The sequence below is a fragment of the Phocoena phocoena genome, chromosome 1, assembly GCF_963924675.1.
Source record: "Phocoena phocoena chromosome 1, mPhoPho1.1, whole genome shotgun sequence".
Lineage (NCBI taxonomy): Eukaryota > Metazoa > Chordata > Mammalia > Artiodactyla > Phocoenidae > Phocoena > Phocoena phocoena.
Window position 1 is genome coordinate 76,230,603 of NC_089219.1, and position 26,624 is coordinate 76,257,226.

At 33.5% G+C, this 26,624-nt stretch overlaps 1 protein-coding gene across 1 annotated transcript in view; it reads right to left on the minus strand.

Annotated features, from left to right (window-relative positions):
- ODF2L (outer dense fiber of sperm tails 2 like) overlaps positions 1-24,804 on the minus strand; it is a 30,886-nt gene extending 6,082 nt beyond the window's left edge. The window contains exons 1-10 of the mRNA XM_065874109.1: positions 24,633-24,804; positions 22,611-22,743; positions 19,124-19,183; positions 18,925-18,996; positions 18,259-18,375; positions 13,609-13,794; positions 10,334-10,443; positions 9,155-9,290; positions 4,251-4,361; positions 2,860-2,964 (exon numbers count right to left, since the gene is read on the minus strand). Of these exons, the coding sequence (XP_065730181.1) occupies positions 2,860-2,964; positions 4,251-4,361; positions 9,155-9,290; positions 10,334-10,443; positions 13,609-13,794; positions 18,259-18,375; positions 18,925-18,996; positions 19,124-19,183; positions 22,611-22,743; positions 24,633-24,745 (1,143 nt within the window). The 5' untranslated portion in view covers positions 24,746-24,804. The remainder of the gene's footprint in view (positions 1-2,859; positions 2,965-4,250; positions 4,362-9,154; positions 9,291-10,333; positions 10,444-13,608; positions 13,795-18,258; positions 18,376-18,924; positions 18,997-19,123; positions 19,184-22,610; positions 22,744-24,632) is intronic.
- Between the last annotated feature and the right edge of the window lie 1,820 nt (positions 24,805-26,624).

Here is a 26,624-nt window from a genome sequence, read left to right on the forward strand (position 1 = left end):
TCAATTAGTAATTTAGGTTATCTATGTGATCTGACATTTTCCTAGAAAGATCTCTTTTCAGGAACTTAAACTCAGCAAAGTTTTGTTTGCCTGTTTTTAAAATGAGGATGCATTTCAATATTAAATCCAGATTACATTTGAAAGATAGGGAATCCTTCCTAAAATTATTCTGCAGATAAAGAAAAAGACTTGCCACCACCTTTGAACAAGCTTCTTTGAAAAATAATTAATTAAAAAAATATTTATTGTTTACTATGTGCTAGGCATTGAGTTAAGAGATGGCTGTATGGCACCCACGATCTTTCTTCTGATGGAGTAAAAAAAGTATATGTTGAAAAAAATAACTGAGAATAATACAAATAAACTTGGTACATAATTCTAATTGAAAGAAATTCTAGTTTTTGTAAGGTAAGTTACAATAATTTACCTTATCCTAACATCAAAAAATATACATGTAAACATAGCTTTGTTCCTTCACTCATGCTATTACTATGTCCTCAAATGTCTAAATACAGATTTGTATGAATAAACTAAATCAGCAAATTTAATTACCAATATTTTAAAAAATACCTTGAAAATAATATAGTATTTGCATGAAACTGACCTTTTATCAACTTATTTAGATGAGAGTAAAATAATCACCCCCTGACATGAGTGCCCTCAACTGGTGAAATTATTCCAAAGCATTTAACACATCTAGCAAAAATCAAAATGATGGCTGGACACCTGGCCCTGAAGCTCCCTAATGGCGTGTGCTTGGTCTGCACATTTCCCCTTGTGGTGCTGCAGGCTCTCCTGACACTCGTGAAGCCTCTGTTCTGCTGCTGTCAAGGAATCGCGGTCGTGCTCTAACTCCTTCAGATGAGACTCCATCTGGCCTCTCACCTGAGTTGTAGCATTAGGGAAATAAGTGCAAGATCACACATTCAGCATTAACGTTTTTACTATCTTAAATACTAGATATGATTGCAATATAGTAAATGTTTTAGGTATAATAGTTTTTTAAAAAAGATTTAACCAAATAAATAAGAATAAACTTTAAGTTAGCCTCTGCTAAATAAGAATGTATGACTCAAAAGTGGGCTGGACTTCAATTAGTTTCCAAAAAGTTTGCTGAATAAACGACTATGGTAATATTAGCTTGCAGGGAGACTGTTTAAATTACTTAGGGAAGTAACCTTTTTTGAATTCTGTCATTTATATTCAAGTATAGATATTACTAAGAAAGCTGGTATGGTAGTTTTCTGCTGTCCAGCCATCAGGCTAAAGTAACTTTAGGCTCTCTGCCATTCGATCTGGTAACTCAGATATTTCAATTAGAGCAGCCCTGCGGCGCTCAGCTTGGTCCAAATCAGTGGGTTTACTGTATATAAATTCAAAATAGCTAATATCATCAGTACTCAGTAGACTATAATTTCATCATTAATGTTATATGTTACTAAGAACAAATCTAACTGTATCTATATTAATCTCTTTGGCTGCTGCAATTCTTCACTGTGGCACTTTTGTGGAGATGTGACAAGAAGCAGCCCTAAAAAAATGCTTGTACTGCTAGTTAAGAAAAAATAACAAGACATAGGGCACTTAGGATGTTCATAGGGAGGGAAAACAAGAGCTAGACTCTTTCCCTGAGACAGGAAACACACAGAGCTGCTGTGCAACATCTGGCATTCTTGATCACAAAAGATAAAAGTAGAACAAAGCCTACCTCTGGGTCCCCAAACATCTAAGAGCCCATGAGAAAACCAGGAGACTTAAAACAGTAGGAAAGAAAAAGGATGCATTTCATTAGAAAAAAAAATAATAATGGCTTGTCTGGTCTAGTACCAGTAAGAAAACATTGTGACCTCACAGTATTTGAAAACCACAGGCTCCTGCCCCATTGGCCTTTTGAATAGGCTTTTTAAATAGACATTTATTTAGAGTGCTGCCTACAAAAGAGGAGACATTTGCATTGGTATGTCTCATGAGAAAAACTGATCAAGAGGTATGAAATGATTTCTTCTCTGCTCTGCTAAAAATAGGTGAAAAGTATTGATAATTCTAAGTAGTAAGTTGCACATTTGATAGGCTACCTTTATCTCTTTTAACCAGCAGAATGTCTGCTCTGGCTGACCTCTTCTTCACATTGGTGCCTCACTCAGACGTCTCAATTCCAAGATGTGGGGACGACCCAGAGACAGTCACCTTATTACACTCAGTTGGAACTGACCAGTAACATCCCATGATGTCCCCAGCCGGGAGTCAGGGGAGTCAGCGTCCTACAACTTTTGCTGCTTCCTTACCAAAACAACGTGAAAAGACCCAAAAAGGGATGCAGTTTCATTTAAAAACTTAAAAATATTCACAAAAACATCATAACTTGCCAACACTGAACTTCCCCTCATTCTTTGGCAATAGGGTGAAAAGAAAAGTAAATGATGTTGGGTTTTTTAATGTTATTTTTCTTCCATAAAAGCATTTAGCAGAGAATATTTACTTTGCTTTTTTACACAAAAGATTTACTACCAGAATAAAAAGGTAAGATTAAAAATGAAAGGTATTCAACTTTGCATGAAGCTCAGTGACAAATAACCATTTTTTCTGCTACTTAAGTCTGCTCTTGTATCAGAAAAATTATACATTTATGTTATTTCCCAAATATTTTGGAAAAAGTAAAAAAAAATATTCACACAAACAAACATTTCAAGCCTGGACAAAACATCATGTCCTTAGAAAACAAACTGCCACAGAAATCGAGAACAGATAATTTCTAGGTCTAAACTAAAGAAAATGACCAAATTAAAGAATTTATATAAAATTCATAAAGTATAAAACATACATAAAACATTATTTTATTGTTTAAAATGTCAAACTTACCTTCTTTAATTTTTTATTTTTGTTTTTTGTTATTAGGTTATTCTCTTGTAGCAAACTTTCACATCTGCTTTCCACCATTTCAGCTGCTTCTTGCAACTTCTGTATCTGAAAATAAAATATATTATTAGAGTAAGATGCATTATTTTATTATTAGGACCACTGTATGAAATAAAAAGCTAAAAAATTGAATTTAAATTTTAAAATTTCAATTTTAAACCCATTATCATTTTCCTATTAATACTCTCAGTATGTTTATCTAATGTTATTCCTTCTTTAAATACAGGGATCACTCAGTGCTCTACTCTAATCCACAATCCTTTTATGATTTACCTGTCTTTTCCCATCAATACTTCTAGAATCTTCACCTGAGCTCTGAATATTAGAGAGAGATCCTCATTTGCAGGTCCACGTCACTTTAAAGAATCAGTCTCTGTCCAAACTAGCTCCCAAACCAACTATTTCACACTCCGAATCAAACTCTGCTCAAAAAATATCTGAGCACTTTATACAAGGCCCAGAGTCAAGAATATGGTAACTCATCTACAGTATTCTTGATGGGGGATTAAACCAGAACAACCAGCTGGAAGACCCAGATGACATTCCCGGTAACGCACTGCACAGTCCATCACAGCCTCCATTCTTACCTCCAGCTGGGATGACGGCAATATTCTAACTGGATGTCTCAACTCCAATTTCCTATCTAAACCATTGGGATGGAGTGCTTCCTACTTACCTACATTATGCCCCTCCTTAAGTTTTAACCTTTAGTTCATTATTCTTCAATTCAAACACTCTCTTCCAAGAAAATCAAGCTCTTTATTGACAGTTTGTTACCCATCACTCAAGGACCTACATAAGTCCCATCCTTCAAATGAAGTTTTTCTTAAACTTTCTAATACTTAAGCTTTTCTATAAATTACCAATTAACACACTCTCTATTCCATACATATTGTCATCTGTTCTTTTCCAGGTCTTTCATGTGAGTAAATCTGAATTATACTTTATTTATTTGGAAAGAGGAAATATTGTGCTTTAATGACCCTTGAAGGGAGTCATTATTCTAAATCAATACCATTAAAAATACAAGATGACAAATATAACCAAAATTAACTAACAGGATTATTATAGGTTCACATTACACCTGTGTAATTAATTTTAGATCTACTTTTAGGAATAACCAATATAAACACAGGATATTTAAATCAGGAATCAGCAGAATGATCATTTTATAAAAGTATTTGGGACCTTAAGAAATATTTGGGATGTATCATATTTTATCACAAATAATAACTCCACCTTTCTTCAGTTCTGCTTTTTTAGATCATAAACAAATGCAGTGTTTTAAATTATCTACCAGATTTAACAAACATTAAAATAAATGCAATGATCACCTGAGTTTTATAAACTTCAATAAGGGTTTTCTGTTGTTTTTCTACTTCTTGCAATTCTAAGAGCTCATTTTCAACAGAGGCAATCTCGTCCTTCAAAGCAGCTAGTGTAGTCTATTAAGGAATATATAAATAGATTTTATAAATCATTAGAATTCATTTGTACTCCAGTGCTATAGCATTAAAAAGCATAACTCATTTATCAATGAAGCTAATAAAATAATTATTTCTGATTGCATATAATTACCATCTAAAATTAGGAATTTCAGGAAGTTAGTAATATTTATGAGCAACCTTAATAAGACTTATTCAAGACCTTTTTTTTTTTTTGCGGTACGTGGGCCTCTCACTGTTGTGGCCTCTCCCGTTGCAGAGCACAGGCTCCAGACGCACAGGCTCAGCGGCCATGGCTCACGGGCCCAGCCGCTCCGCGGCATGTGGGATTTTCCCGGACCGGGGCACGAACCCGTGTCCCCTGCGTCGGCAGGCGGACTCTCAACCACTGTGCCACCAGGGAAGCCCCAAGACCTATTTTTAAACTTTAAAAATTTACTGATGAAAAAGACTTGGAAAATAGAAAGACCATGTTCCTGGAAGGGAGGACTCAATACTCTTGACATATCAGTTTTTTCCAAATCAATAAAACTTTACTGTAATTACAACCAAAAGTATAACAGTTGAGGGTAAGAGGAATATGACAAAATTAATTTAAAATTCATATGGAAAAATAAAGAGACTAATAAAAATTTTAAAAGATACTAGAGAATCTCAGTACTTATTAGATATTAAAATATATAAAGAACTAAAATTATTAAGACACTAACATAATAATATAGAGGTCTATGGAACAGAAAAAGAAAAATACACTAAGATTATATTTAGTATATGACAAATGTTGGATTTTTGAATAAATGGGGAAAATATGGATCACTATATAATGGTAATAAGACAACCATTTATTAGGAAAAAAGCAGATTTAACTATTTGCCTTCAGCAAACATGATTTTTATATTAAACAATTATATATTTATTTTAATGTATTAAATATTTAAAAGTTAAGCTTAAAGTTTTTCACAGAAGATCCAGGTAAAATTTGATTTGATTTTAAGATAGCAAAAACCTAACAGCATAAAATCAAAAGATGATATCATGAACTGTAAGAGTCTGAGATTTTATCCTCCAAGTTTACCAGTTAGCCTAGCACAGTTTCATGCATGCTAGCAGAAGACACAAGACTCCTGGGTCAGAGTCTTAATTTCTTTATTACTCAAAGCAATAGCAGTAGCCAGATATTAGCATTTGTTTTCGTTTCCAAAGCCCCACTTCCCGCAGAGCAACACCAAGAGGGCCAGATGACACCTGTACATGCGGTGGGTTGTATACAGAAGCAACTCTGAGTTTAGGGAACCCAAATCTCTTGTAACAGGCAGTAATCATGCCTTTTGGTAGGAGGAAACATTGTTATCTTCCAAGGATGTTCACTATACAAACATCCTTGAAAAGACAGTCTGTATCTGGATCACAGGCAGTCAGATGTGCAGAAATGTGAGACTCCCAACAGAAGCCGAAAAGGAAAAAAAGATATAATATACACACACACAGATACGAACACACACATGCATATATATACATGCATATGTACATGTACATATATCTCCAAAATTTCATAGCCCCTCAAAAAACTAAAGAGCCTAACAAAATGTGAAAAAAGTAGAAGTTTATGACAAAAGATTAATACAGAGAGAGGTCTTATATAATAATTAGGAAAAAAGACATGTAAAGGATAATGCGTAGGTAATTCCAAAAGGCAGAAATGTAAATGATCAACAAATACATGAAAAATTATACTTACTAGTTATTAAAAAATGCTCTAGGCAATGGATAGTCTTCTAGTAGTGAACATAAGAAGCAAAAATCCCTTCCATTGTGAGCTTAATGTACTCCATGTATAGATAGACACAAATAAGGGGTATATAGACAAAAAACAAGAAGTAAAATATATCATACACAAAAGCAAGACAGTAAGGACAAGTTGGGAATGGGCCAGGGAGGCCTCCTGAGAAAGGGACTTTGGAGTAAACACCAAAAGGAAGTATGGCTCTTTGAGGGAAGAGGATTCCTGTAGAGAAAGGCAATGGTGGGAGAAAGCCTGGCCAGTTAGGGGAAAAAGCAAGAAGGCCAATGTGGCAGAAAGCAAGAAAACAAAGGGAAGCGTGGAAGGATATGAGGTCAGAGAGGTAATGGAAAGCCAGATAGTATAATGCCTTGTAGATATCTACTCTATTAATCAAGGTATCACTGAAGGGTTTTGAGCAGAGCAGTGACATGGTCTGACTTACATTTTTATAGGAACTACTTTACTGCTACACTGAATGCTGACTGCAGGGCCAGGGGCAAGGGCAGAAGCAAAGAGAAGAGGTAGGAAGTCACTATAACAACGAGACATGATGGTGGCTTGAACCAGGATGACAGGGATGCTGGTGAGAAGTGGTCAAATTCTGGATATATTTGAAGTAGATCTGCTGACAAACTGGAAGCAGGTGTGAGAGAATCCTTTCAAGTAAAAGAAAGGATGACTGCCATTAACTGAGACAAGGAAAACTGTAGGATGAACCATACTGGGGAATATAGGAACTCTATTTTGGACATGATAACTTTGAGACACCTATGAAATATCCAAGTGGAGATTTCAAGTAAGCAGTAGAATACATGTCTGGAATTCAGCGGCAAGGTCTAGGCTAGAGATATAAATTTGAGAGCCCCCAGGATATAGATGGTATTTAAATCCCCAAAACTAGATAAGATCACTTATCAAATTTGGAGAGATTTGTTTTAAAATTGCCTATTACTGGAAAAAGTACAGGGACCCATTTACGATGGGTGACCTGGAAATATATAAAACTAACATTAAGAATGGGTCTTCCTTTTGACCATATAATTCCACTTGCAGACATTTATCCTAAGAAAATATACATGCAAAAAGACTAAACGTATCCACATTTTTATTTATATTATAATAGCAAAAAAAAAAAAAAACCAAAACTGGAAGTAGTCCAAAATCCCCCAAATTATATATATATGCTAAAAGAGTAACTTTACTTATCTTTCAGTTGTGAGATTATAGGTGATTTTTAAATTTTTCCTTTTGTGCTTTTCTGTTTTTCAAACTTTCTATAATGAACAAATAGAACTTTGTAACCTTCCAAAAAACTTTTGTTGTTTTTAATAGAGGAGGTCACTGGGGCCCTAGAAACAGTATCAGCTAGTATCTTCTTCATTTGAAACTAAAATCTAAAATAATTGAAAGTAACAAAATACAACATCTAGGCAATTTTACATTGTACATAACATATGCCAAATATACCTAGATGTTTTTCCTTAAACAAAATTCAGAGTTAAAAATACATGTTTTTCAATTATTTATAGAATATAATATGTAAACTTTAACTCAATGATTTTTATATGTAATTTAAAATTGATTCCATTACCATGTAATTAAAAACCAGACTTAAAATTAATGAAATATCCTTCTAATCCCCTCTCTGAAGGATACCAAGGAAATTAAGAAAATAAACATAATAAATAAAATTGCTTCCTCTTCTAGAATAAAATATTTAAAGAATTAATTCAATAAATATTGAATAAGAGCTAACTATATGTCACACCTCCCCTGATTATCCTGTGCATACAAAGATGGGAGTTTATGAGGAAAGATTCACCCTAATTGAGAAGACTTTGGGAGGAAGCAGCATTTAAACTGAACTTTAAAGGAAAGGTAGGATTTATATACTGAGAAAAAACGCATTCCAAACTGTAAGAACAGTAAAACTACAGGAATAGAGGAAAACATAAACAAGTTGCAGGAAATAAGGAGTATTCGTATTTGGCTAGAGTTCAGGATAACTAGAAGGCTACATTCTCTAGTCTCCCCTGTAACTAGGTGGGGCCATATACCTAAACAAGAAGAAGAGTCGACTGGTATGGAACTTTCAGGAAGTCTCTCTAAAGAGGAGGAGATGGAGAAAAAGGGGGAGATAATTCTTTTGTTTCCTTCCATCCTGTTATCTGAATCTTGACTATAATGGATGGAGCCCCATCAGCCATTTGAATGGCAGAGTAGAGAGCTAAAAAGTAGCTAGGTTCTCTGATGCTGTATCTGGTTTTGAACTGCCAATTCTTGCCTTCTTTTCCATAAACAGATTCTTTTCTGTCTTCTATTTACTGTCCTCCAAAAACAGTATTAAGGAACAGAAAATGATGCCATCATCTTTAGTCAAGTCTCATCAGGTTACATGTATCTATGACTAGGAACTCAAATACCCTTTTCCTCAGAATGTATAAAAAGCTTCTTCCCCATCTTTACTCTGGGTACACATAAAAACCAGTCATCCCTTGGATTTGACTAAGTTGGAAAATTCTTTCCGGTTATGAAGCAGCCAAGAACATACTTTCTGGTTTCAAACGGATCATGACTGAGGCTATATCCTATTGTAACCGTGACACCTAGAAATAATCTTATGCATTAAAGTTAATGTAATTTTGGATGATTCACCTAACTGCTAAAATTGGAGAGTAAATAAACTTTTTTAGGTTGAGACAAAGAGACAGTTATTCAACTTCATAAATCTTAGTACTGCTGAAAACAACCTTTACATGTATTTGTATATACAACTATAAACAGCTAAATATCTCTATATAAGTATGTGTGCATATATGTGTACATACAGATATATAGATATAGTTTTAGAAGTTACTTATAATGATACTCTAAAACTCTGAGAAACATAAAGGAAAAAAATGATACAAGAGCACTACTCTAAACCTGCTGTTATTTCAAGTTACTTCTACCAAGTAGACTAAGTTGTCATTATACTATACATATACACATACACACATACACATAGTACCTTTAATTTTGTATTCTCAAGATTCAGAGTTTCATTTTCATATTCAATTGAGTGAAGTTTTCTAAGAATTTCTTCGCATGAATTTTTTCCATGGTCTTCCATTTTCTTCAGGTCTTCCAAAAGATTAATAATTTGCCTTTATAAAAGTCATAGAAATTTTCATTCAAACAGTGTGTTTCTGAAATTATTTTTGTAGGGTAGTTTCAAAAGTTACTAGAACTCATACAGCAAAGGAAATAGGAAGCCGTAATCTATATATAAGGTTACTACTACTGAGTAACTGATTAGAAATAATTATCCATTGATGACGCCAATGAAAAATTACACAACATTCTCTTTGCTAGTCAGTAGAACATCTAAACTATGATCCACAGGTAGGTCTGTCTTTCTATCATTCATACATGTGCACACACATACACACAATTTCAGGGAAAAGGTTAAATAAAAGGATCAAGTGAGGCAATAAATAATCTTTAGAAGCAAATCATATACACTAGTTTTCAATGATAAAACTGAAGAAAATATACAGAAAGTAAAACATTCAAAAACAAATATATAGTTATTTATTGTTAGCTTAATAATAAATTACAAAGTATAGAATATATGTATTTTTACTTCCCTGGTGGCGCAGTGGTTAAGACTCCATGCTCCCAATGCAGGAAGCCCGGGGTCGATCCCTGGTCAGGGAACTAGATCCCACGTGCATGCTGCAACTAAAAGGCCCACCCACCACAACTAAGACCCGGTGCAACCAAAAAAATAAAATAAAATAAATTAATTTAAAAACTTGCTGTTGTTGCTGATGTTGTTGTTAAAAACATTTTAAAAAATCTGCTTATATATAAAAAAATACATTATACTACATATATAAATATATGTAAATACATATATTTATAAAATATGTGCATTTTTGATTTTTCTTTGTTATGCATGTAAGACACTTAAAGGAACAATAATTTGTGAACACCAATGCAGTTTTAATGGGTAATCCTTTTTATTGTATTTTTAAAGTAGACTAAGGAAAGTTTATAAATTATAAATAGCAAAAATAGCCAAACATATAGAAAACAGCTTTACCACATGTAATCCATAAGAACCAAAGTACAAATTACTCAAGTTGGAAAGAACAGAAAACACTTCTTATGAAACAGTAAAAAGGCTCCAAATTTTTTTTCTTACTTTTTCATTGTTTCGATCTGAACTTCCAATTCAGCTTTTTCTATTACAATTTTCTCATAATGACTTTTCCAGACGTTGGAAGCTGAAACTGTTTCAGACAACTTGGCTTCCTAAAACATACATAAAGTACTCATCTTGTAATTTCATAACACTGGTTTTGTCCAGGGTCCTAAAAATAAATACATTATAAACAAGGAAACACTCATCCTATAAAGTATGGAACTTTTGTTACAGAAAATTTCAGCGTACAAATCTGAACACAGGAAAACTTTAAAGTAAATTTTAATAATGACGATAATACTATTACTTTATATGCACATAGTGGTAGTTCCAAGTTAACATATTAAGGATGTTGATGGAACTATTTTCAAAAAATGTTTCATAATTACTGAAGATAATTCCCTTTATATTTACTGAACTCTTATTTGTCTTTCTGTCTGACTTATTTCATGTAGCATAATACCCTCCAAGTCTATCCATGTTGTTGCAAATGGCAAAACTTCATTTTTTTTTATAGCTGAGTAATAGTCACCCGTGTGTGTGTGTGTGTGTGTGTGTGTGTGTGTGTGTGTGTGTATGTGTATACACACACACACACCACATCTTCTCTATCCATTCATCTGTTGATGGACACTTAGGTTGCTTCCATATCTTGGTAATTATAAATAATGCTGCTATGAACATTAGGGTTCATATATCTTTCTGAATTAGTGTTTTCAGTTTTTTTCGGATAAATACCCAGGAATGAAATTGCTGGGTCATATGGTAGTTCTATGCCAAGCTGTTTTGTAGAGTCACCCCATTGGCTTTCAAACACTAGTACTGTCAGCAAGAAAGTAAGAGTGGTAGTGGTTGGTTACCCACACTGAATGTGAGCTACCAGAGGTAGAAATTTTTGTCTGTTTTGTTCATTACTAGGGTCTTGAACAGTGCCTGGCATAAAGCAGATTCTCAATAAATAACTGTCAAATGAATCTACTCTTTACAAATCCACCTAGAGATCTGTAGCCATTGTACCCCTTCTCTACAGTCTACAGAAAAACAAATTCACTAGAATGACAACAGTGCCAATAATTATTAATCAGAAGACTCAGAAGTAGTGATATGAACAGTTAACATTTATTGGGTGTTTCCTTCTTTCCCTCCATCATTTATGCACTCACTGAACAAGTATTTATTCAGCATCTATTATGTGCAAGACATCTGTTTATATTTTTTAAAGCAATATTTTTAATATATTGAAAAAAGACTAGTTTTCTATTTTTATATTGTATGTAAATGAATATTAAGATGCATTATAAAGTGTAAGTTGGGCAATTATATTAGAATATAAATTAAGATATTTAGAAATTTTACCCATAAAATAAGGGCTAAGAAGAAAATTTAAGACCTTGATGCAATTAATTGTTGTGGGACTACTTCTAAAGGAGTAGTCAAGGAAGGCCCCTCTGAAGAGGTGTCAAGTAAAAAGATACCAGAATGATTTTTAAAAGAATCAGCTATTATTGAGCCTGAGAAGAACATTTCAGCCACAGGCAACAGCACAAAACAATGAAACAAACACACTCCATGCATTAGAGGAATAGAAAGGAGGCCAATATGGCAAAAATGTAGTCTGGCCAGGCACTGTGCTTTGACGTATATTTTCTCCTTTATTCCTCCTTACAATCATATGAGACAGGCAGTATTATTATCCCCTATTTTATCAATAAGGAAACTGAAGCTTAGAGAGGTTAAGAAGCTTACCCAAAGTCACAAGGTTAACAAATGGAGAAGTCTTCCTATACTACGATCTGGGGCATGGGTGACATGGTGCTAGTTAAACAGGAAAATCCCAAGAATGTTAATGACTCAATTAGTTTTTACCACTCAAAAATATTTTCAGGCATTCAACTAGGCCTACAGCCTTATAGATTTTGCACTTAATGCTCAATTCTTTCATCTAATTAAATTCTTCTGAATGTAGCTTAAATATTAAGAGTTTTAAAATGTTAACAGTTGAGCTTATAAAATATTAGGTTGTTTTGTTTATACAAGCATTTATGCATGTCTGTTTTCATTTCTAAAAGCCTCTGATAATTCTACAATCCACAGAGTAAGTTCTTAAGAGGTAGAACACCAGTGAGACATTAAAAAGAGTATATATTTTATTAACTGGTAATTGAATAAATATAATTCATCAAAAACAACAAAACGCTAAGTCCGTTTTTCAACTTTGTTAATACACCCAAAGATAACTTTCACATGGTGGTGTGGGGCCTTTAGGGACTTTCCACCCCCTCACTTGTTCCCGTAAACCAATTCTTCTCCCTATCGTGCGCCACTCCTTCTCCCTATCGAAACCAATTCTTGGAGTTTTTCAGTTGACGGGGACTTGCCAGACAGCGGATAATTTTCCAGTTGCCCGTAACAGGTATACGCCCTAACCGCCACAATGAACAGACAACTATAACGGCCAGAAGGTGGGGCAAAAGTTCCTAAGCCAATGAATTCAAAAGTCACCACATTTACCCAATCATTGTGAGAATATACCCGCCCTATGAGTAAATAAACCTATAAAAAGTATGTGATTCCGCTTTTAGGGGTTCCCCATCGGCCTCCTGCGTGAGGTTCAGGGAACCCCGGTGCATCGGCTCCTAATAAACCTCTTGCGTGTTGCAGCGGCTCTCGACTCTTGGCGGTTCTTGGGCGAGTTGGAATCCTTCGTAGACCGTTTGGGTCTAACAGTGGGTTTATGTCAGCAAATGGTTTTAAATGCATTACGGAGTTTAAGTGAAGTGAATTACTGAATGAAGTCATACGGTCTAATAACATAAATCAGCATTTCCCAATCTGGTATTCCTCAGAACCAGTTCCAAGAGTTGCTTTGTGGGTAGAACAAGAGTTCTGTGGTTAAATAAGTGGTGGAAAATTCTGAATTCAATACCCTCCTTGGCACTGCTTTATGTTTTCTGAAGGCCTTCTCAGAGCCTTTAATATTATGTTAATGTGCTTTAATTCAATGTTAATATGCTATTAGCACTGAAGTGGTGTTACCCTTAGTTGACCACAGATGCTTTGGGACTTAACATATCCTTTAAATAAAGCCCCAAGGAAATGCTGATATAATTCAATATGCAAATCTGTCATTTTACATAATCTTTCAAAATAAAGGCTAAAGCAAAAATGTATGAGTAAAGTTTTTCTAACAAAATTATTATCTTAAGCATTATGAGGTTAACTACATAAACTAAGTACATAAAACAATTCTTTAAGGAAGAATGTATATAACTTACCTGCTCTCTAATTTGGGAAGTAAGGTTTTCCACGTCTCCAGTAAAATGTTTAATCCTTTGTTTGTAAATTTTAGATGCCTTTTTTAGAGCTATAGCTTTTTGCCTACTTGATTCTTTCATCGTTACAGCCTCATGCGTACTCTTTTTCAATTGCAAGTTCCATTCTGATATTTTGGTTTCTAAGCTCTAAAAAAACATTAGCAGTAATTAAATTATTTTAGAATGCCAACGTTTACACAAACATTGTGAAAATATGTAAAATCTTCCACACAGAATTTATCAAAAGGATTAATCATAAGATTAATAAAAAGCAAAACGGTGAAGAAAGGTGATTTCACCAATGTTTATTTGTAACCAGTTATAGAATGCAAATTTAAAATGTATAAACCTATATAAAACTAATACTACTCTTACTAAAGATACTAATATTGGTGATTATAGTAAAAACACTAATTTCCTTAAAACTTTTTTGATTAACTAGAATTTAAAAAAATTTCCCATCTAGATTATACGTAGTACTAGTTACTGCAAATCGAAAAAACATAATTTAGCTGGAGACAATTCAAACAACAGGTACAAAAAGCTCAAAGGAATCAGTAGCTCCCCAAATATATTAGGACTCTTTAGTTAAAATAATAAATGCTTAAAGGATATATGATCAAAATCTATAGATCATGAAGAGTATAGATGAGATAAACATAAACTTATTTACCAAATTTTAATTTACTAGAATTAAGGAGCATGCTTTGACATTTGAAAGAGTTACATCAAGGACAATAAAAGTACTACTTTGCCTAATAAGTAGTAAGTTTGTGGAAGTTATTATTCTAAAACTACACAGGGTTCAATAAGAGTTGGGATAAAAAAGTTAGGATTAAAAAAAGGGTAAAAAGATGTTTGACGGCATGTTTCTATCCATTGAATTTGATAGTGTTAATTGACATAACTGTTTCCTTACGTATTTCTTGAGGCTATAACTAGACACAGAACATTAGGTTGGGTGAAAGATGGATATGATTTAGTGTGATAACGCTCATGTTTTCACTTCAAATTATCTTAAGACTTTCTATTTAAAAGTATTTGAGTACTATCTAAGAATTTAAAGACTTAAGATTTTAATGCCTTAACATTTTTTGAAAGTTGTGTAATTCTGAAAAGAATGTAAAATTATTACAGAATTTAAGTTTTAGTCTTCCATTCCTTGGATATTTTAATAAAAAAAAATTAAAGGACTCACAGTAAAAGATGGAGTTTCTCTACTTTTTGATCAACAAAAAGTATGCTTAATTTCCACTAAAATTGAGATTAAGAAGTACATGCAAATCAAAACTACAATGAAGTATCATCTCACACCAGTCAGAATGGCCATCATCAAAAAATCTACAAACAATAGGGCTTCCCTGGTGGCGCAGTGGTTGAGAGTCCGCCTGCCGATGCAGGGCACACGGGTTCGTGCCCCGGTCCGGGAAGATCCCACATGCTGCTGAGAGGCTGGGCCCGTGAGCCATGGCCGCTGAGCCTGCGCGTCTGGAGCCTGTGCTCCGCACCGGGAGAGGCCACGACAGTGAGAGGCCCGCGTACCGCAAAAAAAAAAAAAAAAAAAAAAAAAAAAACTACAAACAATAAATACTGGAGAGGGTGTGGAGAAAAGGGAACCCTCTTGCACTGTTGGTGGGAATGTAAATTGATACATCCACTATGGGGAACAGTATGAAGATTCTGTAAAAAACTAAAAATAGAACTACCATATGACCCAGCAATCCCACCACTGGGCATATGCCCTGCGAACACCATAATTCGAAAAGATACATGTACCCCAATGTTCACTGTAGCACTATTTACAATAGCCAGGACATGGAAGCAACCTAAGCGCCCATCGACCGATGAATGGATAAAGAAGATGTGGCACACATATACAATGGAATATTACTCAACCATAAAAAGAAACAAAATTGCGTTATTTGTAGTGAGGTGGATGGACCTAGAGTCTGTCCTACAGAGTGAAGTCAGTCAGAAAGAGAAAAACAAATACCATATACTAACACATATACATGGAATCTAAAAAGAAGGTTCTGAAGAACCTAGGGGTGGGGCAGGAATAAAGATGCAGATGTAGAGAATGGACTTGAGGACACGGGGCGGGAGAAGGGTAAGCTGGGACGAAGTGAGAGAGTGGCATGGACATATATACACTACCAAATGTAAAATAGATAGCTAGTGGGAAGCAGCTGCATAGCACAGGGAGATCAGCTCAGTGCTTTGTGACCACCTAGAGGGGTGGGATAGGGAGGGTGGGAGGGAGATGCAAGAGGGAGGAAATATGGGGATACATGTATATGTATAGCTGATTCACTTTGTTATAAAGCAGAAACTAACACAGCATTGTAAAGCAATTATACTCCAATAAAGATGTTAAAAAAGTAAAATTTAATTTAAAAAAAAGAAGTACATCTTAAACAAGATCTAAAGATTTGATCTCTTTGAAAAGTAACTTGGTAGACTAAGAGAAGAAGCAAAACATTCCTAAATTGTCTTTAAAAATCTATCTAAACTGAAAAATCCCACGAAACGTTTTAATACGTAGTTGGGGAAAACATTTTAAATAAGTATAAAAAGTCTACTTAAGAGAAGCGAAGAACCCTCTCCACCAACCCAAGAAATACAGCTGTCATTCCTCTAAAAAACCGCAGGGTGTCACCATCACATCATGAATAACAGCTACGCTTTCAGTTGAAAAACCTTTATCACTAAAGGTGAAATAAAATTTTTTGAACAAGGTTCCAGTAAAGACTTTCCCACTAGATTTATCAAATTCCATGCCTGAACACTATTAGGAAGTGTGCTGAAACTATCAAATTATTTTTATAGTTTCAAAATAACCCCTTCACAGTCATTTGCCAAACGAATGGACGTATATTTAGAGTCAACTATTTGCCTTTTCCTATTTCCTAAGAATTATATTTGCAGCATATTATAAAGATAATTATTCTCTGTCTCTTCTAAAATGTGAAAATATTCTAACTCTAATTACTATAGTTTAAAGATCTAGGAAGAAAAATGAGTTCAAAGTACCTTTGGGGTAGTTCTCAGAGAATTATAATGTAATTAAAAATTTTAAAAGACCCAATACAATTTTTGAGTCATCAACAATACTAAAAAAATGAAATTTATATTGCTAAACTGAGTTCGTTCATTGTGTTTGTAGTCTTAAAGAAAAAAAAAAAAAAACTTGTTAAACCTAAATAAATTCCAAAACTGTGTGTTAGAAGGAATGTAAAAAAATCCATGACCTAACGCAACTTCTTCTAATCATTTCTAAACAGTAGCGTTTTGTAAGGGGATGTGAACTCAAAGTATTAGACGGGTGAATATCATGGCAAAACTTAGGATTTTAGCCTTATATTCACTCTCCTAATTATCTAAAAAGGAACTGTTAAACTTAACTTTAAAAAGTTATTTAATATTTTATTTTTAAACTGAAGAAAGTATTTTCAAGAACTTCCCCAACTTCTATTTGAGGACAAAATTAAAAATTGTGTAAGTAAGATAAACTGAAGTATATGATCTGAGATGTTAAATTACATGTATTCTCTTGTATTTACCATGACAGAGCAAGACAATTTCAACTTTACTTCATCTGCAGTGCCCTAGGACACCGATGCAAAAAACACAGGGAATCTTTGGGGGAAAGTGCTTAAAAGCACCTGTAGGCAGACAAAAGACAAAATTTATATCCCACATAAGCCTGCTTAATGTCCCTTTGATGGGCAAAAGCTTTTTGCCATTGAAGAAAAAATAAACAATCCCCCATATGCAGTCTTGAAACATGTGCCTGGACTGCAGACATCTGCCATGATTCAGGAGGATAAAAGCAAACAGAAATTTAACACAGAAGTCCTCACGCTCAGTGAGGTTTGTCTTTACACACTTCTTCCAAAAGCGAGAACACACTTCTTCCAAAAGCGAGAACACTGCTTCTTTTCCGTTGACAAAAATAACGACAGTAGATCCAGTTAGCTTGTGTCATACCACAGCAACCTCAAACTCTCATCTCAAAGTGACTGTGAGACTTCCACAAGAATATTTAAACTGCTCAGTTTAAACCAGAAAATTCCTCTTAATTATCCTGCTAAACTGTGTAACAAGGAGGTTACTCAATTATCTAAACACCAAGGCAAGGTTAACTGATCTTAACGTTATTACCATTAGTATATTGTCTGCTTACTAAATATGGGTGAGAGTATGTATGTATATGTATAGATGCATAAAAGACTAAATACTATATACCAAATATTAATGGTTTCAGTATTTTAATTTTCTTTTATATTTAACAAATTTTCCAAATTAATTTTCCAAGTTAATATAAATTAACTGATAATAGGAGAGATTTTTAAAGTAATTCGAACTTTATAAATCCTTCCCAGATTGGTACTAAAAAGTCACAGCATTTTTCTTTTTTTTATATTGGTATTTGGAGCCAAATCTTTAGACAGAGCAGAAATCTTAAGATTTACCTCAAATATGTACTTCCCATGGTAACACTTAAATTGAATTCTTTCAAAACCACTAAATTCCAGAATTAAGCAAAGACTTTATTGTTGTCCATTAGTTTTATCAATTAAACTATAAAAATGGGTGAATATTTATAACCTTTATGTGTTCTTTTAATTTATCATTCTCTGCTTCCTTTTTATGAATTTGGAACTGTAGTCGTTCATGTACTACTTTTACTGATTGTGACAAACGGCTTGCTTTCAAAGCATTTGCCTGTAAGAGAAAACAAAACAAAGCAAAAATGTGTTATTTGATGTATTTTTTCACAATATTAAACTTTACCGTACTTAGACATGATCTAAAAAGTTGCTAAAGAGCAAAGTACAACACTTCCCCAATTACAAATGGATTTTATATAAAACCAGGGGGATGTTTTCTCCTCCCCTTTTTTATTTAATAACTCCTAATTATCTTTTTTTAAAAGTTCCTGTCTATCCTTCAAAGTAAAATTATGGGTATGTCTAAAATGCTCCTACAAACACAGAAATTCCTTAATTTATACTAAAATTGAAATATATATTTATACATAGGTCCCTGACTTAGGCCAAGTACCCTGAATGAAATACCACAAAAATCTAAAAAGAAAAAAAAAACTCTAAAAAATTAAGATATTATATTTGATGCATAAACTTGTAAAAATGTCCAAATAATCTAAAAATATTTCTATATGTATTTATGAGGATATGGGGGCCAGGATGGAAAGAAGAGAAAGGGGGAGTCAATATTAAGAAGATTTGATGAATTAGCTCAAAATTTGCTTACCTTTTCATTCTGAAACAAACAAGAAAGTTCTTGGATACAGGTCTCCTTTTCAAGTACCTTCGTCTTAAGAGTCTTCAGCAAATATAATGTAAAAGTTAGAAATATCACAACTTGGATAATGTTGGCTAATTTTATAAAACCAACCAGCATACAAACAAAAAATTTCAGAAAAATAGACACCAAGTCTAAAAAGACTTACAGTGTTTTCACTTTCTTTATCAGCTAGCTTCTCTAACAAGTTGGATAAACTGTCCCCTCTCTGTGGAAAAAAGAAGTTGTAAATCAGTGTTCACAAACTATATTTCTCTACATAAAAAAGTAGAAAATGGAATAAGCATCACTCAAGAAATTAATATGGACAACTACTATGCATAGTTCAGTTTTTTTAAAAGTTAACCATCAGTTAGAGGAAAACATAGGCAGAACACTCTATGACATAAATCACAGCAAGATCCTTTCTGACCCACCTCCTAGAGTAATGGAAATAAAAACAAAAATAAACAAATGGGACCTAATGAAACTTCAAAGCTTTTGCACAGCAAAGGAAACCATAACCAAGACCAAAAGACAACCCTCAGAATGGGAGAAAATATTTGCAAATGAAGCAACTGACAAAGGATTAATCTCCAAAATTTACAAGCAGCTCATGCAGCTCAATAACAAAAAAACAAACAACCCCATCCAAAAATGGGCAGAAGACCTAAATAGACATTTCTCCAAAGAAGATATACAGAATGCCAACAAACACATGAAAGAATGCTCAACATCATTAATCATTAGAGAAATGCAAATCAAAACTACAATGAGATATCATCTCACACCAGTCAGAATGGCCATCATCAAAAAATCTATAAACAATAAATGCTGGAGAGGGTGTGGAGCAAAGGGAACACTCTTGCACTGCTGGTGGGAATGTGAATTGGTTCAGCCACTACGGAGAACAGTATGGAGGTTCCTTAAAAAACTACAAATAGAACTACCATATGACCCAGCAATCCCACTACTGGGCATATACCCTGAGAAAACCATCATTCAAAAAGAGTCATGTACCAAAATGTTCATTGCAGCTCTATTTACAATAGCCCGGAGATGGAAACAACCTAAGCGCCCATCATCGGATGAATGGATAAGGAAGATGTGGCACATATACACAATGGAATATTACTCAGCCTTAAAAAGAAATGAAATTGAGCTATTTGTAATGAGATGGATAGACCTAGAGTCTGTCATACAGAGTGAAGTAAGTCAGAAAGAAAAAGACAAATACCGTATGCTAACACATATATATGGAATTTAAGGGGAAAAAAATGTCATGAAGAACCTAGGGGTAAGACAGGAATAAAGACACAGACCTAATGGAGAACGGACTTGAGGATATGGGGGGGGGAAGGGTGAGCTTTGACAGGGCGAGAGAGAGTCATGGACATATACACACTAACAAACGTAGTAAGGTAGATAGCTAGTGGGAAGCAGCCGCATGGCACAGGGATATTAGCTCGGTGCTTTGTGACAGCCTGGAGGGGTGGGATAGGGAGAGTGGGAGGGAGGGAGACGCAAGAGGGAAGACATATGGGAACATATGTATATGTATAACTGATTCACTTTGTTATAAAGCAGAAACTGACACACCATTGTAGGGCAATTATACCCCAATAAAGATGTTAAAAAAAAAAAAAAAGGTAACCATCAGAAAGATTTTTGCTTAAGTGTTCCAAATCAATTTTTAATCCATAATTTATGGAATCAGTTAATTTACTAAATTAATTTCTAAATAATGACTCATAAAGTACAAGCCAATGAAATAAAAATCTTGTATACAAAGGAGGCTCACAATGCTGATTGTAAACGGGTAAAAATTATAAACAGCCTAAAGTCTAGCAAAACGAAATGTTTTAAAGAATTACAGCAGGGGGCTTCCCTGGTGGCACAGTGGTTGAGAATCTGCCTGCCAATGCAGGGGACACGGGTTCGAGCCCTGGTCTGGGAAGATCCCACATGCCGCGGAGCAACTAGGCCCGTGAGCCACAACTACTGAGCCTGCGCATCTGGAGCCTGTGCTCCGCAACAAGAGAGGCCACGACAGTGAGAGGCCCGCGCACCGCGATGAAGAGTGGCCCCTGCTTGCCGCAACTAGAGAAAGCCCTCGCACAGAAACGAAGACCCAACACAGCCAAAAATAAATAAATAAAATAAAAAATTTTTTTTAAATTACAGCAAATCAATAACAGAATTCCATGTAGATATTTTAAATGAGAATGAAAAATGTTTATTCATTTTGAGGGTCATACATACTGTATGACTTCATTTATATGAAATACCTGAAACCAGCAAATTCATAGAGAAAAAGTAGATAATGGGCTAAAGAGGGGTAGTGGGGATGGGAAGTAAAATTCTAAAGGGCAATGGGTTTCTTTTTGTAGTGATGAAAATGCTCTAAGGTTGACAGTGGTGATGGCTACACAATTCTGTGAATATACTAAAAATCACTGAATTGCATACTTTAAACCGGTGAACTGTACGGTATGTGAATTATATCTCAGTGAAACTGTTAAAAAAGGAATATATGAATGCATAAATACAATGTACACAAGGGCTTAAATTCTAAGAGTATTTTATTGTAATCAATTGAAATGAAGTGTAACAAATGAAAGTTTTTGAGCTTGAAAATAAAAATATATTTTCTATAAAAATATGCTGCTTTCATATAAAACTATTTATGAAACATTGAAAGTGGGGGTTAATGACTGCCATTTCAAACAAAAATTCAAGAATCATTTCCATTTCAAATATACCAATATTTTAATTTCAAGAAATAATATACCCTTCAAGCGAGAAATATCGCTATTAAAATAGTGCTTAGTATTTCTTACCTGTTGGTGTTCTGTCTTTCTAAGAAGATGTTCCAAAGTTTGTTTTAAATGTTTAAAAGAGTCTAATTCTTTTCTTAATGTTTCCTTCTGTTTAGAAATCTTCAAATTGGATGCAGAAAGATCAGTCTGACAAAATATAAGAAGCACATACACATTTTAAGACATAGCATTAAGACACTCTAAAATATAATACTACTATTATCAAAGAATACTTTTCCTAGTAATAAAATCATTCTTTTGCACATAGAAGTAGTAAGATATGCCAGGTTTTTCAGCAGTAAATAGTATATGTTACATGGCTCTAAAGTAAAATGAAATCAAAATGAGGGCTTAAACCCTAAAGTATTTCAGGCATTTATATTAATAAAACTAATAGAATACAATCTATTTTTTTTGTCCTTAACTCAAACTTTAGTACACTGAACTTTTAGAATAGAGGTTTCTATTCCACACAATACTATAGAAAATATATTTCATTTCTCAAGAGTGAAAGTGAAGAGTGAGAGTGAAGAATATTTTAAATTCACTCTTGAGAAAAGCTGACTCTAGTTCAACTCAGGTAAGGCAAGCATCAAGGTACTTTCTAGTCAAGCACCAAGGTACTTTCTAGCTTAGCGTCTCATCAAATACATGCCTGAGATTATCTTTGAGAAAAATAATTGCAATTAATGACACAGGAATGAAGAACACTAATAAACCTGCATTTTTTATATCAAATACCAGTATGTGAGCATAAGATATGAGACCTCAGTTAATGAATTCTGAGTATCATCCTAGCTTCTCATTTTATTACACGTTCACTAGGCAAGTACTCACATTTTCAAAACTAATCTCTTCAATGGTGTCCTTAAATAATGGCAAAAGTAATTCTACAGAACAAGTTGCTAACTCGGCTTCCTTAAATGTTGCTTCCAATTTGGTCTTCTCAAATAGGATGTCCTGCTTTAGGCTAATTAGATATGCACAAATAAAATTTAATTTAAAGCCGTTACATAAACTAGTTATGCTTTTAATGCAAAGCATGATTAAATACTACAGTTCCATAAACTGCTCTGCAAAGTATAACAGTAAATTTTCACTGAAAATGAATTTTTTCTGTACTTCCATATTTTTTCTACACTTAACTATACATGGAAAGACAGTTTTTAAAATGTTAAGATATGTAAAACACAAAGACTACCAACAGCAATTATCCCTGTGCTATTTGATAATTATTGAACATCTCCTCTCCTGTTTGTAAAATGATTTGTGTGAATGTGTTCGTGTCTTTTTTTCTTCCCTTACTCCAAAGCCAAAAGATTTGTCTTCCTAGACCTTATTCCAAAATGCTTTCTTGAAACCTATTGTTTTTCACAAAAAAAATTCCTCCAGAGAAATGTGTATGCTAAACAAATGGAACACAAAAAACTAAACCTATCCAAATATCTAAAAATCCTTCACATTTGGCTTTATAAAACATTATTATCATTCAAAACAAAACTGATAATATTTGCTTTCTTGATTACGTTTTACACAGACATTACTGTGTATCACTGTAAGATACATCTTTGGGTATGGGGGCTCACATTTTTACATCCCGAAATTGGGATGCTTCTTACAATCTCTGTCAGTCTGGAAGCAAGTCCTTAGCTGTCTTTCCTGTACAGGTCCAGAACTTACAGAATGAGCATCCAATGTTTTGAAGAACATCCCAGAGATGGGGTACAGCACTTTTTTAACACGTAACAGCAAAGGGTCACAGAGAGGGATTGGAGGAGTTGTTGATGTAGGAATGTTTAGCAACATTCTAGAAGCAAGACCCCAAGGTAGGCTTGCTGTATATTGTAAGAGCCCATCACCAATAAATTTCATTTCAGTTTTAGATGCTCCTAAGAAATACCAGTACATATCACCAATACTCTTAATAGCAAGGATAACTCTGAGTCAAAAAGTAACTCATAAGAGTTGGGCTTTGAGTATAAAGAAGTTTTGAGAATACCTTACCTACTTTATTTCATTCACATTTTATTTTTATATAAGTGCAGAGTTATTTGGACTAAAAATCTATGTATAAGTTTGAAGGAGTTTTTTCAATATTTATAAATAAAATTCCAAGCCATAAGAAAGCATTGTGTCTTTCTTTAATTGACACCTTTTTTCTTTTATGGAACATAATGTAATGGCTCAGCAACAATGAATGGCATCTTAGAGGCTATGTCTCTAAGAAGTAGACTGTATTCTTAAGCACCACTTAAGATGTCTTAAAATGATGGGCCCAGTGAAGATGGTTGCTACAAAAGACAGTTATCATTATTAAAAACCATGTACAGAAAGTCAAGAATGATTATATATGACCAAACATCATTTTCATTTAAGCTAAACTAGAAGTTGGACTATAGTATCCACAGCAACAAGCATGGTATTTTAAGACTTATTTTGGGGAGCAATGAGTCATACAAATAACAAGTGCACTCTCCATACTAAAGAAGCAAAATATGACAGGTATTTGTTAGATAGCAATATCCCAAATGACAGTGAAGTAGTACTCATTAACTATATTTCCAATATTCCATAGTATTTATATTTTCATTTACATTAGTTAGAAAGATATATACTTTACAAATTTTTTTGTAGGTAAGGTTTTCATTTTTAATTGCTTTCACTAAAATTCCAAAATAACTAGGCAAATTCTGCTAAATGAGTACATCTGTAATCAGATTAAATAAATATAAATTACTAGGCTGTTAGATGATATTCTTGAAAGAATGCTGTATTTGATTCAAATAATTTACAGTATGGACAAAACATGAAACCCTGAAATCAAAAAATTAAGCTATCCCCTGCTATTGTTGAGAATACCAGCTGAGATGACTTTCACTGGCATGCCGTGGTAAATGTTCTTTCTCTGGTATACTTTTAAAATGGGAAAAGAGTTCTTCTGAATGACTTCCATCATTTATAGGCTTCTCCATAAACTCGGTAAATGGATTTATAGGTGGCTTCCGCAACAAGTTCTCCACATAAGCTGAAATCTAGGAAATATTTTAATTATTAAACATCATTTCAGTAGATTCTTTTTTTCTGCTATTACCCAATAAGATAAAAATCCTAAAGACCTGTAAAAGAATAATACTTCACAGACAAACTTGAAATTAAAACTGCTACTCATTGTGATACTAATTCAAAATAGTATCAAAATTGCATAGCATAATCATCCAACTTCCATACACAGTTTCCAAAAGGCCCACTATTTTCTACATACTCACAAGAATGTAGAAATTACTATTAGTCTATTTCTTGAAGTATTATAATAATATCCTAATCCAATCAGACTAGAAAAGGGATATAAAAACCACAGAATATCATTCTCAGTTGCATTAGATTTATCCAATAGGAAATGTATGTTATTCATGCCTGTAACAGTAAAAATTTAAGATACTTTTGAAAGTATTTGGCAACAATAGCTACAAAGAAGTTATTTTCTTAAAGTAGACTTTTCAATATTAAATTCATTTATGCCTATAAATAAATCATATTTTTTAAAAAAGCTCAATCTAAGTTATTCTTTGGTAATAATGAATGGACAGATGACATTACTTCTAAGTTTTACTAAATAATCTCATTGTTTTCTCTCAAACTTGGATATGTCATTTTTAAAATGTGAATATTTATGAATTTCTTCAAAATGATTCCATTTTAAGTAATGAGTTAGTGCTTTGGCAATCATTAAGGCTGTAGTTTTTCAAATCTAATATATGGAAATGTGTCTCCCTAACTTTGTTTATACAAAATCAAATTGTCATATTTAAGGTTTTCTGCATTTTTTCAGGGATATTTTACCTCTTTGTAATTTATTTTTATTTATCTGTATCATAAAATACATATGTTCAAGAATTTTCAATACTTTAAGTAGACGTGAAATTAAAGGTTGAAAATTATTCACTATATTTAATTAGCAATTCAGAAATCCTTTCAAATGTCTGTAAAAATTTATCTATTTTTTTTGTCCAAAGGTTCTGTATACCAGAAAGATAAATATTTAGGATACAGGCCAGTGAAAAACATCCTCATATTTTTTCAATACTAGAAACTCACGTCAAAATGGAAATGTTGAATAAGATACATATAGTCTAAGATGATCTACCTGAATGCTGCAAACACGCATCTGTTATTAGGACATAACAACATTTTGAGCTATTGGTAGCCCAGAAAAATTAAAAACATATGGATACACAAAATCAAATGAAAACCCAAACCTAAAGGTGAAGAAGAATATGCTTGGATAAGTCACTGCCATCAAGAAAATTATCATCTACTGATTCGTTCAGTTTTGGTACTTAACTTTTGTCCATTCACTTGTTTAAATATTCGTCTCTCTGTACAATGGAATCTCAAAAAAGAACGTCTTACTTATTGGAATTCTCAGCACCTATAAGCCTTGTAAAAGCTAAGCAATATTTCAAGGAGAGGACTCAAGGCTTAGGGCAATTAATGAATAAGATGAATAAAGACTGCTGCTTTTTTACTTATCTTTTCAGGGATCATTAAAAGAAAAATAATTCATATATTTAAAATAAAAGTTCACAAATCAGTGTAAGAGGGTAGAGATCTTCAATTTATTGAAAACATTTTATGAGGTAAGATTCAGTTTGGTATCAGTACTTTAGTTCTTGCTTGGCTCTGTGGGCTATTGGCAGCTATTTATATCATTTTTCTATAAGTTTTGTCACATGACAAAATCATACAACATAAGTAATTGTATCTTATCGTAAAGGGTAAACAAATAAAACTAACATATTACAAAAATAGGGATTTTTAGAATGACTTTTAGCCCAACATTCTAAAATGTAT